The sequence below is a fragment of the Scyliorhinus canicula genome, chromosome 8 (assembly GCF_902713615.1).
Source record: "Scyliorhinus canicula chromosome 8, sScyCan1.1, whole genome shotgun sequence".
NCBI classification, from domain to species: domain Eukaryota; kingdom Metazoa; phylum Chordata; class Chondrichthyes; order Carcharhiniformes; family Scyliorhinidae; genus Scyliorhinus; species Scyliorhinus canicula.
Window position 1 is genome coordinate 67,860,537 of NC_052153.1, and position 16,845 is coordinate 67,877,381.

The window sequence follows — 16,845 nt, forward strand, 5'->3', positions numbered from 1 at the left end:
TGCCTGATCGCGATTCGTGTTCCCGGCGTCGCGAGCCAGAGAATTCAGCCCAACATCTCACTTCCAGGTGAAACTCCTTCATTGTGCTTTCCTTTCTCAGAAAATCACAGCATGAAAGAGGCCATTCGGCCTATCAGGTCTAAGTGGCTATTCATTCTAATGATATCCATTCTGATAAGAAAATAGCTATTCATTCAAATCTCCCTTTCCAGCTCTGAAAAAAAAATACTATTATGAAAGCATAGAAAGGAAGTTATTCTGTAATTGGGTTTTCATTGATACTATTTGTCTATTTTTAAATTTCAATTGATTTTACCAAACATTCTACCGGAGGTTCGTATATTTGAATGTTGAGTGAGGATGGGATTGGCCCCACGATATGATGACGCCATTGTTAAATGGTTCAACTCCATTCACGGTCTGGACAGGCCAACAGTGTGAAAAGCTGCCCATTGCGACTGAGGGGAAAAATATATCCTGCAGCATCCAGCAGTCATCTACTTTTTTCTTGTGACCATGCATTGCCTCCAGTAATGCAATGGAAAATCACCTCTTGAGGCGACACCCTATGCTGCCAGATACACTAGAACTACTCTGATCATCATATATGCTGCACCTATGCCAAGCTCCACTGCCAGATTTAATATCATCAACAGTCTGGATTGTCCATGATGACTGCACTGTAATACAGGCTTAGGCCGATCATGATCTCTCCTCTGTTTATATTGCATAAACCAATTATCTTTATTCTGGCAGGGTATCATAGTAAGTTGTTATTGGGTTCCCATTACCACAAAACCCCTAGTGGAAGGAAAACTTTTTTACGCAAGATTTTCCTTATATGCTCCCATAGAAATTAGCTTCTGTTTTCACTTCAGCCTCAACAGCATGACAGCCATTGATCTGGACTGGATTCAAGAGACTTCCAGCTTTCTGAAAGGACTAAAAGAGCAGAGCTGGCCCACTCAAAGCACAATTAATACAGCACCATTGCTAGTTGTGGGTTAATTTGAATGGAATCCAATATGGAACAGAATCTAGACTATCAAGTTTCATTTACTTGCAATACGTGTCAAAACATTACTTCTTTCTGGGTTTATCAGTGCAAAAAGAATCCCTGTTCTGTTAATTTTAATGAGTTTTAGTCCATCTCTTTATTTCCAAAGGAATTAAGCTAATCAAGGTGTATATGAATTTGTACTACTTTCAGGTCTCTACATTATAGTGTAGGATGGCTGACATTGTTCGTGTCCAAATGTGAATATTGGAGTGGTGGTCAAGCAACAGATGTTTTATTTCCTGGTGTGTGTCAATCTTTCAAATTTGACTGTCAAGGGCTGCAGAAAAAATCTTCACATTAATTCAACTGATCCAAATTCACGTTTATGCTGTATGAACAGATTCCTATCAATCCATCAATGGTTTCACTAGTTTGTTTAGATTGTTGTTATTCCAATCCTGCCAATAAACAATTAAGAAATCATATGCTCTTCAGTTGTTAGAGACAGTCAGCTGTACCATGGAGACCAGATAGTCTTGAGACAAAAAACCATTCTGTGTTGCGTGAGTTGGTCTGACTGGATATTTTAGTTCTGTAATACAATTGACCTCTGTGTTCGATAGTTAGTGAGCATGTATCTTTCTAATGAGCATATACTTCTTGGCTGACATTCAACAACCCTTTGCTGGAAAATGAATGTTTGTGGATTCAAATAAGGGTACAATTGGGATGGATTGCAAAGTTTAGGATATGCTTTATCAACTCCCTTGTCAACAATTATTGCTTAATCTCATACAGATAAAGGGGCTCCAGAGGGTATGGAACCAAAACCTGACAATAATTGATACTTGGGCACTGTAGTTAGCACTGCTGCCTGACAGCACCAGGGACTCGGTTTCCATTCTGACCTGTGTGGAGCTTGTACGTTCTCCCCGTGTTTGCATGGGTTTCCCAGGGGTGCTCTGATTTCCTCCCACCGTCCAATGATACGCAGGTTAGGTGGATTGGCCATGCTAAATAGCCCCTTAGTGTTAGGTTACGGCGATAGGGCAAGGGAGTGGGGCTGGGTGGGGTGCTCATTCAGAGGGTCAGTGCAGACTCAATGGGCCGAATGGTCTCCTTCTGCACTGTAGGGATTCTGTGATTAAGGAGAAGAGGCATGTTACATAGAATCAGGATTTACAGGATTTTTGGAGAAAAACTATCATTTTTGGCTATTACTCCTCTGAATCTGAGAGCAACTTTAGGATTTGTCACAAACATAGATTAACACAGAAATCCTGAAGTTGAAGTCTGCCGCACCAACTAAGCCAGCCCCAATTGACTTGGTGAGAATTTTCCCTTTTCTGTTCTCACATTGTCATTGGAAACCTCATAAAATGCCACGCCTTGTTAAATGAAGGAAGTTAAATGTTTTTTTTAACTGCAACATAAGCAATAACTACCAAACAACTGATCTGATCCTGAAAGATACTGGGTTGGGGGGGGGGGGGGGGGGGGGGGGGGGGGGGAGTGGGAGAGGAAGAGAGAGAGAGAGAGAGATTTTCCACATGTTTTTCTTGGTTGAGGGAAGAGGCCCACCATTGGCCGGTGATGGGATCTTCTGGTTACGCTGCTGTCAATGGGGTTTCCCATTGAAACCATCCTCTTCCCCCTCCGCCCTGCCACATGCCGCTGGTGGCACAGGCAGGTCCCGCTGGCAAGAAAGGCCAGAAATTCCCCCCCGATTATATTTGTGGAACTGTATTAACTGTAAACATAAAATCCATTATGTAATCATAAAATCTACTATGATTTTCATGACCAGATATTTTAAAAATAATCACATTTTTAAAAGTGGTTCCATGATATTTCTGCTTCTAGCTTCCCCATCAAATGTCCCAATCTTTACTTTCCTCTCTGCAACATTTTTAAACAGTCATTCGATTTTGAGCGCCTTTTGTTTCTTGGCTGACGCTCAGTGAGAATTCTTCCATGCGATTGGCTACTTGGACAGCTTCATGACATCAGAGCAGAATCCCATTAAAAACACAAGAATCAGTGGCAGATCTTGAGAGTTAGAGCTCTTGCCGGTGATCGCAAGATTTCTCAGCAAGGCTTCCCTCCAAGGTCAGCAGTGTGTCCTTGCTTCACTTTTTACCCCCAAATCTGGGTCAATAAATTGTTTGCAATATTTGACCCTGTAGATCTTTTCTAAACTGCGTCTTGTCCAAGTTCCATTCTAATGAAGTATCAAAAATTAGCAAAATATTTATCTTTTCCACTGTTATTTTGCATGAATATAGCAAAGAAAACTTAAAGGATTTGCAATTGGAAGTTGATTATGAAAATAAATTATTCACAATATTGGCAAGAATTTATAATTTGATCTCACATCACTGATATTTCTCAGAGGTTTCAATAAGGTCCTCCCAGTTTAAATTATTGCCGAGCCCAATGTTATAATTTTAACTTAACCAACAACAGATTAAACAGACTTGTGACATGAGATACCTCTCAGAACATTCCTCTGAGTAATTCATATTGAAGTATTTTGTTGACAAAACACTGTCTCAGAAGACTGCCCAAAGCAAATAGAACAACAAAATGATGGATTTTTATTGTACTTGGCAGACTTTGTTTTCATTTTTCGAACAGATATCTTTCAGGTCTGTGTATTCTTTCACTTACCGATGCACCGAGAACCATCTGTCGAGGTTACATAGCCACGGGGACAGGCACAGTAATAGCTGCCAACAGTGTTAGTGCACTCGCCTCCATCACAGGCACCAAAGATGGTTCCACACTCATCTATATCTGGAAAATAGGCAAAAAAGAGGAAAATATTGAGAGGGTGACTTAAAATTATAACCAGATTGATCTGTATCTATATAGATGGATTTGCTACATTTGCAAATATATAACTGATTAGTTAGTTAGCAACCATTTCAAGAACTCCCCTTAAGTGCAGGTGAAGTATCACTGTTGTCAGCAGAGGTGTTTGTCAACAGTGTCACTCACATTTTAGTATGGATCTTGAGCTCCCATATTATTGCCTCTGGTCACTCGCTAGCCTTAGTCAGCAAACATTTGTTTTGGTGCTGGCTGGCAGTGTCTGCACCTCTTGAGTTTTTGCTCCCACTTGCCATCAGCTGTCGCTGTTATGGAGTCATGCAGCACAGAAGGAGGCCATTCTACCCCTCAGGTCTGTGCCACTCTTTAGTAGAGCTATCCAATTAGAGTGGGCGGCCCAAAAGCGAGGTCTTGTAGCTGGCCACCCCTGCATCGCAATTCAGCCCCCCACCCCTGGATTTTCCGGGTCCTCTCGCCCCACCCAGTATAGGTTTACCCAACCCGCTCCACCCGCAACACAGAGAACCCCCTGAATAAAGAGACCCCCACAGAGACTCCCTAAATAAGGACAAAAACCCACAGACCGGCCAGAAAAGTGACCCCTGTCAGGAAGACCCCCCCGGAACAGAGACCCCTGTCAAGAAGCCCCCAGAAAATAGATCTGTGTCTTAATGAGCCATTTACATCCTCCCATGGAGTGGAGCGCAAATCTCGATTCTAACGCCAGCATGGGTGGGGGGGGGCAGAGGATCGGAAACAGATTGGCGCCATTTTCTTCACAACCGCTGGATTCTCCGCCTCACTGGGACCTCCGCTACCAGCAGCGTGAGGAGGAGAATTTTCCCCACTGTTTTCAATTAGAACACTCAAACTAGTGTCCAGACTAATACAGTTAACTCATCACAGACCTCAGAATGATTTATCTCCTGCCTAATCTCTCTGTTTCAGTATTTCGCCAAGTTTCTCAAGGAGGCTTTAAGAATTCATTTCAGTTCAGAGAAATTAACTGCCCTTTCCCAATATTTGGATGTCTGCATGATATACTTCTCTAACCACAGTAAAAATTCTGAAGACCAGAATTTTAGAGTTTTTTTTGATTGACGGCAGATTATATTATTGCGATCATTGTTACTCAACTCACCTCTGCAATGCACTGAACTGCTATTGCCCCAGTTCCTCTGCCCTGTCATCAGCCAACCCAACCCTCATTCTGCTTCCAGTTTCTGTTAACACCTTTTTCCAATTCCCAGTCTTTGACCCTTTTATCTTTCATTCTGTCCTTCTTCTACATTTTTAGATCTTAAACCCCTAGTGCCCTTCCAGGGTCTCTGGTCCTCTACTTTCCTTGTCTTAGACGATACAACACTCTTGGTTAGGGCGCAGTCAATTTCAGCCCGCCTTGATCCGGAGTCGCAACACAAGTGAATTAACCAATAATTCTTATCACATTTTTAAGGGGCGGAATTCTCCGCAGGGGGCCGAATTAGTGAAGGCCGGCGTGAACTCGGCCGAGGTTCACGAAGGCCTCGGAGCCCGCTTCCCGCACCTAATTCACCCCCACCGTGGGGGCTAGGAGCGGGCCTCCGTCTTTCTCGGCAGCGACCTCGTCACGCTGAGAATGTGAAGTCATCCGCGCATGCGCGGGTTGCCGGTTCCAACCCACGCATGCGCGGATGACTTCATCGCGCAGACGGCATGAACCGATCGCGGGCCTGTCCCCTCCGGAGCACAGCCGTGGTGCTCCCATGCCAATCGGGCCCCTAGATGCCCCAAACGGGCATCTGGTGCCCGTTTCACGAATGCAGCGACCAGGTGTGATTGCTGCCGTGTTGAAACGGGCGTGAAGGGCCGGCCGCTCAGCCCATCGGGCTCGGAGAATCGCCGTTCACCGTGAAAAACGGCAAGCGCCGATTTTTCCGAGCGGGTGGGGGGGGGGGGGGCTGGGGGTGCCAGGGGGCGTGAAAAATGTTGGGAGGCCCTCCCACGATTCTCCCACGCCACGTGGGGAGCGGAGAATTCCTCCCAAGATCTTTGGCCCTAGTCTGTTCCAATGATCTACATCACCAGATTTGCAAGTAAAAACGCAACAGCTGTTTATTGATAACAAGAAGAGAGTTAAAAAAGGCAATAATCAAACTGGAGTAACAGCCTGCTAATTTATTACTGTCGCCTTTGATCATCCCACTCTCTACCAAAATACACGCAGACAGATGCACAGAGAAGAGGGGGTAAAATGATTAATAGGAGATTATTGTTGGTATTGTTAATATCAAAGTTTTCTTAGTCGGCTGTTTTCTCAGGACATGGAGTATTGAAAACCACCAGTTGGATTGGATCATCTGGTACGTGCTTTCAGTCAGAACTCACAATTATCAGCCTCACTGAGTTAAGATTAGAGTTCTCCAATTATCAGATTTTAAAAGGAGCTTTTCAAATACCTGGGCCTGCCTGCAGCAGAGAGAGAGAAATGAGAAATGTGGCTCGCTAAGCCTCTTAATCAAAAGTAAATTTCACTCTACAAAATGGATCCTCTCTTGAGTTTGGCAGAACATTCCAGAACACCAGCACCAATCATCATCGAGAGGCAGTCAAGTCTCGGGAAATCAAAGTAGCCGACTAGCTGCTGGCCAAGTCCATCAAAATATGTCATCAGTAGGCTCGACCAAATAGCGCTAGTCCCAGGGTATCCTGATGTCAGACTAAATAACACCTCTGCCTGCGGGGGTTTCAGTAATCATCCAGAAACAAAAGTTATAACAGCCAAGATAACAAAAAATAAAGGGAATACACAAAGGGAAATCAGATTTAAATAGGAGGATCCTTATATAGACTCCCAGCATTATTTTCATTCATTTCATGGCGACATATCCCACACTCCTCTATCGGGTTCTCAGTAACCACTACTTTTCTCTGCATTATAAGAACAGCAGATGAATCAGACCATATTAAAATCAAACTTTCTGTTTCCTGGAGAGTAACAGTGATTGATGGACCATCATGTATATGAGATAACGATTATTCCATCTTTTTTAAGCTGAAAGGTGGACAGAACTGGGTGGTGAGAGCACTGGGGTTGTGGTCGCCCTATAAGGTCTTCCCTTATACACAAAATACTTGGCATTCAAGTATAGAAGTTTGTTTGCCAAAACACATAGGAAATGAAGTGAAAGTTTATTATTGCAATTATCCTGGTGCATTTGTAGCGGGAATGTTGAACTGGACCACAGCGTTCCAACTTTGGTGCAGAGCTGCATGTCCCACAAAGTACAGGGAATTCCCTATGGGACAATGAGTCCACACCAGCAGAGGTTGTCAGTCCAGGAGGGATCAAGGAAATTGGCTGGCCCTTTGATCCTACTTTGGGACATTAAGTGATGCCCTAAGAAGGCTGGGAATGGAGCCTGAAGCTCAGAGTGTGGGCTTAACGGAAGGCAAGGTAGAGCCTGAAGCATGAGCTGAAGAAGAGGTGGAGCCATAACAGTAGTTACAAGAAGCAGATGCCCGGGACTTGTAAGTTGCCATGTGGGAAGAACCAAGGCCATAAATAAGGTAGACTGAAGCCTCTGATGGTGGCTAGGACACTGGGAAGGGGAAGTAGGGATTGGATACTGCAAAGGATCTGGACCCTGACAATATTCCGGCAATGATACTGAAGACCCATGTTCCAGAACTTGCCACACCCCTAGCCAAGTTGTTCCAGTACAGCGACAACACTGGCATCTACCAGGCAAAGTGGAAAATTGCCCAGGTATGTCCTGTACACCAGGAACAGGACAAATCCAACCCAGCCATTTGCCGCACTATCAGTCTACTCTCCATCATCAGCAAAGTGATGGAAGGAATCATCAACAGTGCTATCAAACTGCACTTACTCAGCAATAACCTACCCACAGACACACGGTTTGAGTTCCATCAGAGTCACTCAGCTCCTGACCTCATTACAGCCATGGTTCAAACATGGACAAAAGAGCTAAATGCGAGAGGTGAGAGTGATTGCCCTTGACATCAAGGCAGCATTTGACCGAGTATGGAATAAAGGAGTCCGAGCAAAACTGGAAGCAATAGGAATCAGGGGGAAAACTCTCTGCTAACCTGGCACAAAGGAAGATGTTTGTGGTGGTTGGAAGTCAATCATCTCAGCTCCAGGATATCACTGTAGGAGTATTTTAGGGTAGTGTCGTAGGCCCAAACATCTTCAGATACTTCATCAATGACCTCCTTTCTATCATAAGGTCAGAAGTGGGGATGTTTGCAGATGACTGCACAATGATCAGCACCATTTGCGACTCCTCAAACAATGAAGCAATCCATGTCCAAATGCAGCAAGACCTGGACAATATCAAGCTTGAGCGGACAATGGCAAGTTACATTCGCGCTACACAAATGCTGAGCAATGACCACCTCCTATAAGGGAGGAGCTAACCATCACCCCTTGACATTCAATGGCATTACCATCGCTGAATCCCCCACAATCAACATCCTGGGGGTTACCACTGGTCAGAAAATTAACTGGACTAGCCATGTTAATACTGTGGCTACCAGAAAGGTCAAACGCTAGGAATCCTACGGTGAGTAATTCACCTCCTGACCCTCCAAAGCCTCTTCACCATCTACAAGGCACAATGTCAGGAGTGTAATGGAACACTCTCCACTTGCCTGGATGAGTGCAGCTCCAACAAGAGAAGAAGCTTGACACTATCCAGGACAAAGCAGCCTGCTTGAATTCTTCCTCTTCCACAAACAATCAATCACTCGAACATTCAACCGACGAACAGTGGCAGCCACGTGTGCCATCTACAAGATGCACTGCAGTAACTCACCAAGGCTCCTTAGACAACACCTTCCAAACCTACAACCACTACTATCTAGTAGGACAAGAGCAGTAGATACCTGGGAGCCCCACCTCATGGAGGTTCCCCTCCAAGGCACTCACAATCCAGACTTGGAAACATATCATCGATCCTTCACTGCCGTTGGGTCAAAATCCTGGAACTCCCTCCCTCACAGCACAGTGGGCATACCTACACCTCAGGGATTGCAATGGTTAAGAAGGCAACTCACCACCACCACCTTCTGAAAGGAAACCAGGGATGAGAATAACTTTTGGCCTAACCAGCGATGCCCACATCCCCTAAACAAATTATTTTAAAAGGCAGACCGCCTGGGCAGCCCCGAGTCTGAGGTGTCACAAAGAGAGGAAGCTTCTCTTAAAGTCTCTATAACCAGGTAACTTGGCTCACATAGTCATGGGGAATTAGTAAAGGGCGCTCCAATAACTGAATTCTGCTACCTGGCTGTTTGGAAATCTGGAATTAAGCTGTCAACGGCAATCCTGGTGGATCTGGAGTATTGGCAGCGGAGGTCAATTGTACAATAGTTCATTTTCTGAGTTAAGCTTTTCCATCAGTGTTTATAAGGATTAGATGCCAGTGGAATAAAGGACTCCTGTTTTACAACCTTTGTGCAGTCTGTGTGCTTGAATCTCAAATAACAGACTATTCATCAATTTACTACACGTGGAAAATAATCCATATCTTCACACCCTTTCTTTAAGTGTTATGTCAGGCTTTAATTCTTCTCTTCGGTAAAGCACAATTCATATTACATGGCAGTAACCGCCTAAAGGCAATGAGCAGGCAGTCATGTTTGAAAAGATCTAAGGCAGATGTTGGAGAAAGAAAACAAGTTGGATGGAGGAGGCCTTAAAAACCATAAAGTGAGGGTAAGTGTTTGCCTCCTTCCCTGCAGGATGTTGAAAATAGATATGTTTGGAAACTGCCTGCAAAAGTTGAAGTAAAAAAATATGAAACAAGTCTCCATGTTAACTCTTCTGTTAATATCCTATTGTAGATGCCAAATAAAACAGTGTGCTAACTTGGCAGCTGTGATTCATGACAGTCATCACACAGTTGAATTTTGTGGTAACGTCTAAATAGAGGAGCGCTTGAGCAATGGTTCAGAGGTGCCAAGAAGGGTAACAAAAATTTCATGAAGAAGGCCAGTGTGAGTTTAGTCCAAGGAGCCCGTTAATTAATTGAATCAGATTTGGACTTCAATCATCAATTGTAATATTTAACAACTAAATGATCAGTGGCATTTTTCATGAAACGGTGAAGTGTAGTTCAACCAATTAATTATCTTCCAACGTAAGGAGAATCTGTTGCAAAACTGGTGTATTGCTGCAGTTCACGTCCATCTAACATGTTCACTAATTATTAATAGCAGTAATTGACCAATTACCATCAAACCACATTATTCCTTGCTTTGATAATGAAGAATTCACTAACATGAAAAACCTTATTTTAATATCATTGAATGTCTGGCAATGCATTTAAATAGTAATAGCTTGGCTGCTGGCACTGAGCCAGATGGTTGTGAATTCAATGCTTACTCCAGGATTTGAGCGGAGTATCCAGCTGGCATTTCAGCTACTGGGCTGTACTCTCAGAGCTCCTGGTTTCTGGATGAGATGTTCATTTGAGTTCCCTTCTGTCTGTTCAGGTGGATGTAAATGATCCTGGGCTGGATTCTCCATTCCTGAGACTAAGTGTTGACGTCAGGACAGGATTTGCGGACTTTCACGACAGCAAAACTGGTGCAAAACCTGGACCGATTCAGCGATCGTGGAGGGGCTAGCACCGATGCCACGTGGAACACAATCGAACCCAATGAGAAACGGTGCAGGATTCGCCCGGGTCCGTCATTCACACCCAGGAGGCTGACAAGCTGCAGCTGCATATACACATTACAATCCCTACACACACTCATCCCAGCCAACAAGATGGCACTGGTGATGCTGGAGCATGCCCATACAGCTGATGGGTCGGGTGGGCCAGAGGGCACCTAGGGGGGTGCCCTTGGGGGTCACCCATACAATCTGTGGCCCTAAGTTCACAGTGGGCTCTTAGCGGCATGCACAGCTCCATGGCTGCCTTTCTGGCTGCGGCAATGGTGTTCAGTGTCTGTCCATATCAACCCCACAGCGCACCTCCTGACCAACATCCGCCACTACCCCTGGTCCTGGCAGATGCCCTCAGGTCAGCGACACAACTGTCAGCAAACTATAGCGATGTTGGACACTTTCCGTATCTCCTCCCTCTCGCTCAGCAGCCACGATGCCAGTTTCACAATTTTTAAAAGCACAAGTGAACAGCGCCGTCGGGAACTTGGCCAATCAGAGGCGGAGAATCGTGAAAATCCCGGAGAATACCGGGTCAGGCCCGCTAATGATATGCAAACGGTGATTACTGTATGTGCGTTCAATGACGCCACTGTCAAGGTGATCGAGAATTGCGATTTGGTGTCAAATCGGCGCCCGCCACGATTTTGGCGTTGGAATCTATCCTCCGCCCAATTGCGTTTCCCAATTTCGCCGTCAGCCAATGGGAATCCCGCCCCCTTTCTACTCTGTTGAGGTGAACAGGGAGTTCTTCTTTGTCTCTGTGTTCCACCACCACCCAAAACAATTATCTATTCACTTTACTCAATTCCTGTTTGGTGTCTTTGGCATCTTACAGGCATCAGGTGAAGCATACAGAGTTGAGTACTACTCAGGAGAGACGTTGTGTGAAGAGATCAGATCAGTCCATTAGAGAGTCATTCAGGAGTCTGGTAACAGCAGGAAGAAGATGATTTTGAATCTATTAGTGCGTGTTCTCAGACTTTTGTATCTCCTGCCCGATGGAAGAAGTTGGAAGAGTGAATAACCTGGGTGGGAGGGATCTTTGATCAGACTGCCCGCTTTCCTAAGGCAGTGGGAGGTGTGAACAGAGTCAATGGATGGGAGGCCGGTTCATGTGATGGACTGGGCTGTGTTCACTGCTCCCTGTAGTTTCATACAGGCTTGGGCCGAGCAGTTGCCAGACCAGGCTGTGATGCAGCCAGATAGGATGCTTCCTATGGTGCATCTGTAAACATTGGTAAGAGACAATGTGGCAGTTTTCTGAGGAAGTATAGGCGCTGTTGTGCTTTCTTGGTCGTACTGCCGACATGGGTGGACCAGGACAATTGTGATGTGCACACCTAGAAATTTGAAGCTGTCAACCATCTCCACCTCAGCACCATTGGTGCTGAAAGAGGTGTGTACGATACTCTGCTTCTTGAAGTCAATGACTATCTCTTTAGCTTTGCTGACATTGAGGGAGAGATTGTTGTCATTAGAACACTCCACTAGGTTCTTTATCTCCCTCCTATACTCTCACTCATCATTGTTCGAGATCAGACCCACTGTAGTCGTGCCATCAGCAAACTTGTAGATGGAGTTGACGCCAAATTTTGCCACATAGTCGTTTGTGTATGGGAAGGATAGTAAGGGGCTAAGTATGCAGCCTTGTGGAGCCCCATTATTAAGGACTATCATGAAGGAGGTGTTGTTTATCCTTACTGATTGTAGTCTATGGGTCAGGAAGTCGAGGATCCAGTTGCAGAGGGAGGAGTCAAGTCCTAGGTTTTGGAGCTTTGGCTGGGATTATGGTGTTGAAGGCGGTACTGTAGTCAACGAATAAGAGTCTGACGTAGGACTCCTACGCATACACAGTGCATACTCCCGAACTGGATTGCGCTGCTTGAGAGTGTGATGGAGGCAGATTTAATAATCTTTTTCATTATTGTCACAAGTAGACTTACATTAACACTGCAATGAAGTTACTGTGAAAATCCTCTAGTCGCCACATCCCGGCGCTTATTCAGGTAAACAGAGGGAGAATTCAGAATGTCCAATTCACCTATCAAGCACGTCTTTCGGGACGTGTGGGAGGAAACCGGAGCACCCGGAGGAAACCCACGCAGACACGGGGAGAAGGTGCAGACTCTGCACAGTGACCCAAGCCGGGAATCGAACCCGGGTCCCTGGCGCTGTCAAGCAACAGTACTAACCACTGTGCTCCCATACTATTGGCTTTCAAATACAAATTGGATAAACAGCTGAAAAGAGAACATTTTCCGAGCTTGGGCAAAGGGTGGGGGAGTGGTACTGGTTGAGTTGCTCTTTCAGAAAGCTGGCATGTACATGATGGGCTGAATTACTTCCTGTGCTCCTGATAGTTTATGATTATATATTCTTCTTTGGCTGTTTCAAATCATCTTACTGCCTGGCAATTGCAGGGTTTACGAAGTGAATTATAGTTAACATCTGACTTGACTACTTTATTCCATAGCAAAAGTATTGAACCAGTGCTGTGTGGTGAGCTCAGTTTGACTGAGGTAAGACAGGTTGGTTAAGTGTGTAGCAGTTTTGCATCTAAAAGCCTAGGCTTCAGCTCCATTCCATAAACTGAGCACAGAATCTAAGCTGACACTTCGTTGCAATTCTGAGGGTGTGCAGTTGCTGAAGCACCGTCAGTCAGATGAGATGTCCTGCATGATTGTTTCAGTATGCACATTAAAGATCTTCTTCCACTATTTAAAAAAGAGAAAGTTCTGCCTGACATTTCTCCCTCAACCAACAGGTTAAATATTTATCCATCTTTTTTGCTGTTTCTGCTGAGTACAAACTAGCTGACACCTTTCCTCACTTTGCACAATATTTACACTTCAATAAGTAATTCAATGATGTGAACCATTGATCCTCAGGATCTGGGCTGACGCTTTATAAATGTAAGCTCCTTCATTTAATTTTACTTCAGGGATATTCTCCATTTGTTTCACAATAGCCCTGGATTTGAGAAGGTGCTTCCGCTTGATCAGCCTTTATTCAAAATCAAGTCTCCGCTGTTGAATTGTTCTGACAGTAATTGCCAGGCAGTCAACAATAAAACTGCTTTGATTACACAACCACATGTCCATACAACACAAAACAATACAAAGCAAAATTACAAATTCACGTTGCTTTAAATGTAACTTCTGCTGGAAGTAACACACAAAAAAAGTACTCCTTGTTCCCAGAAAAGTGATGGAACCAAAACCAGATTGCGGTTCTTCAGAACTATCTTTCTTTTGCACAATCTTGTAATAGGTATACTCTAAAATATAGTTGGTTTCAGTAAAATTACATTTGTGATATTTCCAGAGTTACTGACTTATGGTGAGTGAATAAGTCAAATTCTATTTTACACGTTTATTGGTTAATCCATTTATTCAATACAATTTTCATGAAAACATTTCCAGTGGACTTGCTTACATCTGTCGAACTCTCATAAGATGAAAACGGAGATAAGATGGCGCACACTAACAAAGGGAATTTAGTTTACACGCATTTCCTGCAATACAATGGTGCCTACACATTGGCTGGCGAGCACATTGGAATATCCTGAGGTTGTGAAAGGCGTTACAAAAATGCAACTTCTTTTTTTAACAAAAACTTATGCTTAGAAAGGAGACAAAAGAAATTCAACCAAGCCAACTATATTCAAAAGGCTATTTGAAAGGCACGGGTCACAAATTAAATAAAATTTGATTTTGTCTAGACCTCATTTGTATTTGGAATTAAGCCTCAACAGTTATCCAATAAATAGCAGATTTGGTCATTGCTGCCAAACCACACTATTGAGAAATATGAACACCCTATGAAATATTTATACTTCATTATTATTGTCCAGAATGGTTTTTATTACTGTTTTGGAACTATTATCTATCACTCCAACGTCAGCTGGAACAATGTTGCTCAAGACATGAAAAGGTACTTTCTTATCTCACTGTTTCAAACTTATTAAAGAGGTGATCTTGAATGTTTTATATATGTCTCTGAGTTTGTGCACTTGAATGATTCTGTACTGTAGTGACATATTTTACACAAGCGCACAATTCAAGTAACCACTTTCAGAAAATGCAAATTAAAAATGCGCTTACATATAACGAATACTCAGACATAACTCTCACATCGGGCGGGATTTAGCGGGTCCGTTAGCCACAGGCGCAGCTTCCATCGCAAGAGGCCAAAAACGGGATTTGCGCAAGCAAGATTTCGGAACACCATCTACCCGGGCCCTCCCGAAAGACGTGATCAGAGTCACACCCAGGAACGATGTGAACCTGATTTGCATGAGTTTGAATGCATTTGAGTATACTTTGCGTGCATCTTTAGCCCTCACTGAATCATCCTGCAACCCCCAGGCATGATATCATGCTGGCGCGTATTACTACTGCTTTTTAAAAATGGGAACCAGGAGCCGTGACGTCCAACAGAGAGGAAGGCGATGAGCACCATACCTTCAACTAGCATCAGGGAGTCCAACTCTTTAGAGGGTGGGGGGCTAGGGGATGTCCGTGGGGGGAGGTGGGGGGGGGGGGGGTTGTTGGTGGTTACCGGAAGGGGGACCATGGCTAGTGTAGATGGTCCTGAGGTCTGCTGACTGTGCTATTTTATAGTTCTGAAGAGGGCTGTGGCAGGGGTGTATGGGGTGGTGGTGGCTGTGGGCCACATGGGGTGTGGGGCGTGATTACAGTCAAGGAGGGGGGCCATTGGCCATCAAGAGTTAACCCTTAACTATGTCTGCTGCCAACAGGTTCAACTCAAGGAATGGGATGAATACTCAGGGTTCAAGACTCGATGCTTAGGTACTGGGGGTGGAGAGGCACTCGGCATGCTTATGTGCCAGACGTCAATGCCTGCCAGTGAGGATCCACCAGGCATCAAGGCAGATCACTGACCAGTTCACCCTGCCAATTACGGATGTGTGAGCATTTAAGCTATCCGTCAGAACCCCAGTGAGGTAGAGAATAAGAGAGAGGAGAACCAGATAGAGGGCAAAGGCCACTCTGACTGGTCAAGAATGTAGGCCGGGGCCAGTCATCTTCTGGAGATAGGAGGGCACCTTAGTTGTGAGTGAGCGGGAGCTGCCAGATTAAGGTGTGGGACCAGCTGCTCCCAGGTGTGGGAAGCCAAAGGGCCGGAGAGGTATCAATGTTCCGTGGCTGCGACACCAACCTAACTGTCTCTCATCCCTCATAGATCACCGAATGATTTCAGTATAGAGCTTGCTATTCTTATTATGGTTGGAGGAGCGATGGCACCCATGAAAGACCCAGTGGCAGGAGAACAAGGGGGCACGGGGGCTGGAGATCCCCAGTTCGGGCATCCCACCGCCTGTCTTCTCTCGCTCGCAGTGGTTGTGGGCAAGCTTCTCCTGTAGGAACACAAATGGGGATAATGTGAGCTGGATGCCTGCTGGCGGGTCAGATGTTGATGACACCTAGCATGTGTGGGCGCTGCGCTAAAGCAGGGAGGGGCCGTGATGAGGAGTGTCGGGGAAGTTTGAGGATGTTGGTGGGAGGTTGGGTGATGGGTGACCTGCGAGGTGGCGGCATGAAGGATCGAGGTGACATTCCGAGGCTGGCGGAAAGTGGAATACAGAGAGGAGACAGGGAGCACTTACCCTGGCTGATCAGAGCAGGTCATTCATTTTCTCTCTACATTGAACACCCGTCTTAGTGGTTAGGCTGCTGGTACTAACCAGTGCTGGCATCAACTTCCAGGCAGGATTTGTCACTCTGCCACAGGGCCTACAGGCAGAACAAGGTATATTGTTGTCCGCTTCTCCTCCAAGACATCCAGCAAATGGCTGTGAGCCCACTCCGAAATTCGAGGTGTCGGTTTCCTCACTCCCATCACCTTGGCTTGATTGAGAGAAGGGCTATGGAGCCATTTAAATGCAGCGCCTGCTTCATTTAATTGCTCAGATGATGTCCAGGGCGGGCGAATCAGATGCTTTGTGCCTCAGGGTGGCGTTTTTCACATGGGGGAAAAAACATTTTTTCCAAAGTGCCTGAAAATTGCGGTGCGCACCTTGCCACTGGGGCCAGCAGGAATCGCACTGATTTTGTCAGCAAAAATGACACTTTGCCATTTTGTTTTCAGAAAATTCCATCCACTAGCTTTGATCAGATTCCAGCTTTTGTCTTCTTATTACAGTGCAGTCTGTTTCAGCTAAATTAGTTGGTTTACTCAGAAGGATTCTAATAATCTATTCAGATCTTCTCATTCAATAGACATGGTCACAAAAAAACTGTAGGCTTCAAGGTACATTAAGCTCGCAATGTAAAAATGCATGGGCTTACATTAGGGGGGCCCGACAAAT

The 16,845-nt window shown here is 45.0% G+C and overlaps 1 protein-coding gene across 1 annotated transcript in view; it reads right to left on the reverse strand.

The window, feature by feature from the left end:
• Positions 1 to 16,845, reverse strand: part of LOC119970306 (fibrillin-2) — a 433,007-nt gene that overhangs the window by 248,650 nt on the left and 167,512 nt on the right. Inside the window, exon 8 of the mRNA XM_038804706.1 lies at positions 3,671 to 3,796. Coding sequence (XP_038660634.1) covers positions 3,671 to 3,796 — 126 coding nt within the window. The remainder of the gene's footprint in view (positions 1 to 3,670; positions 3,797 to 16,845) is intronic.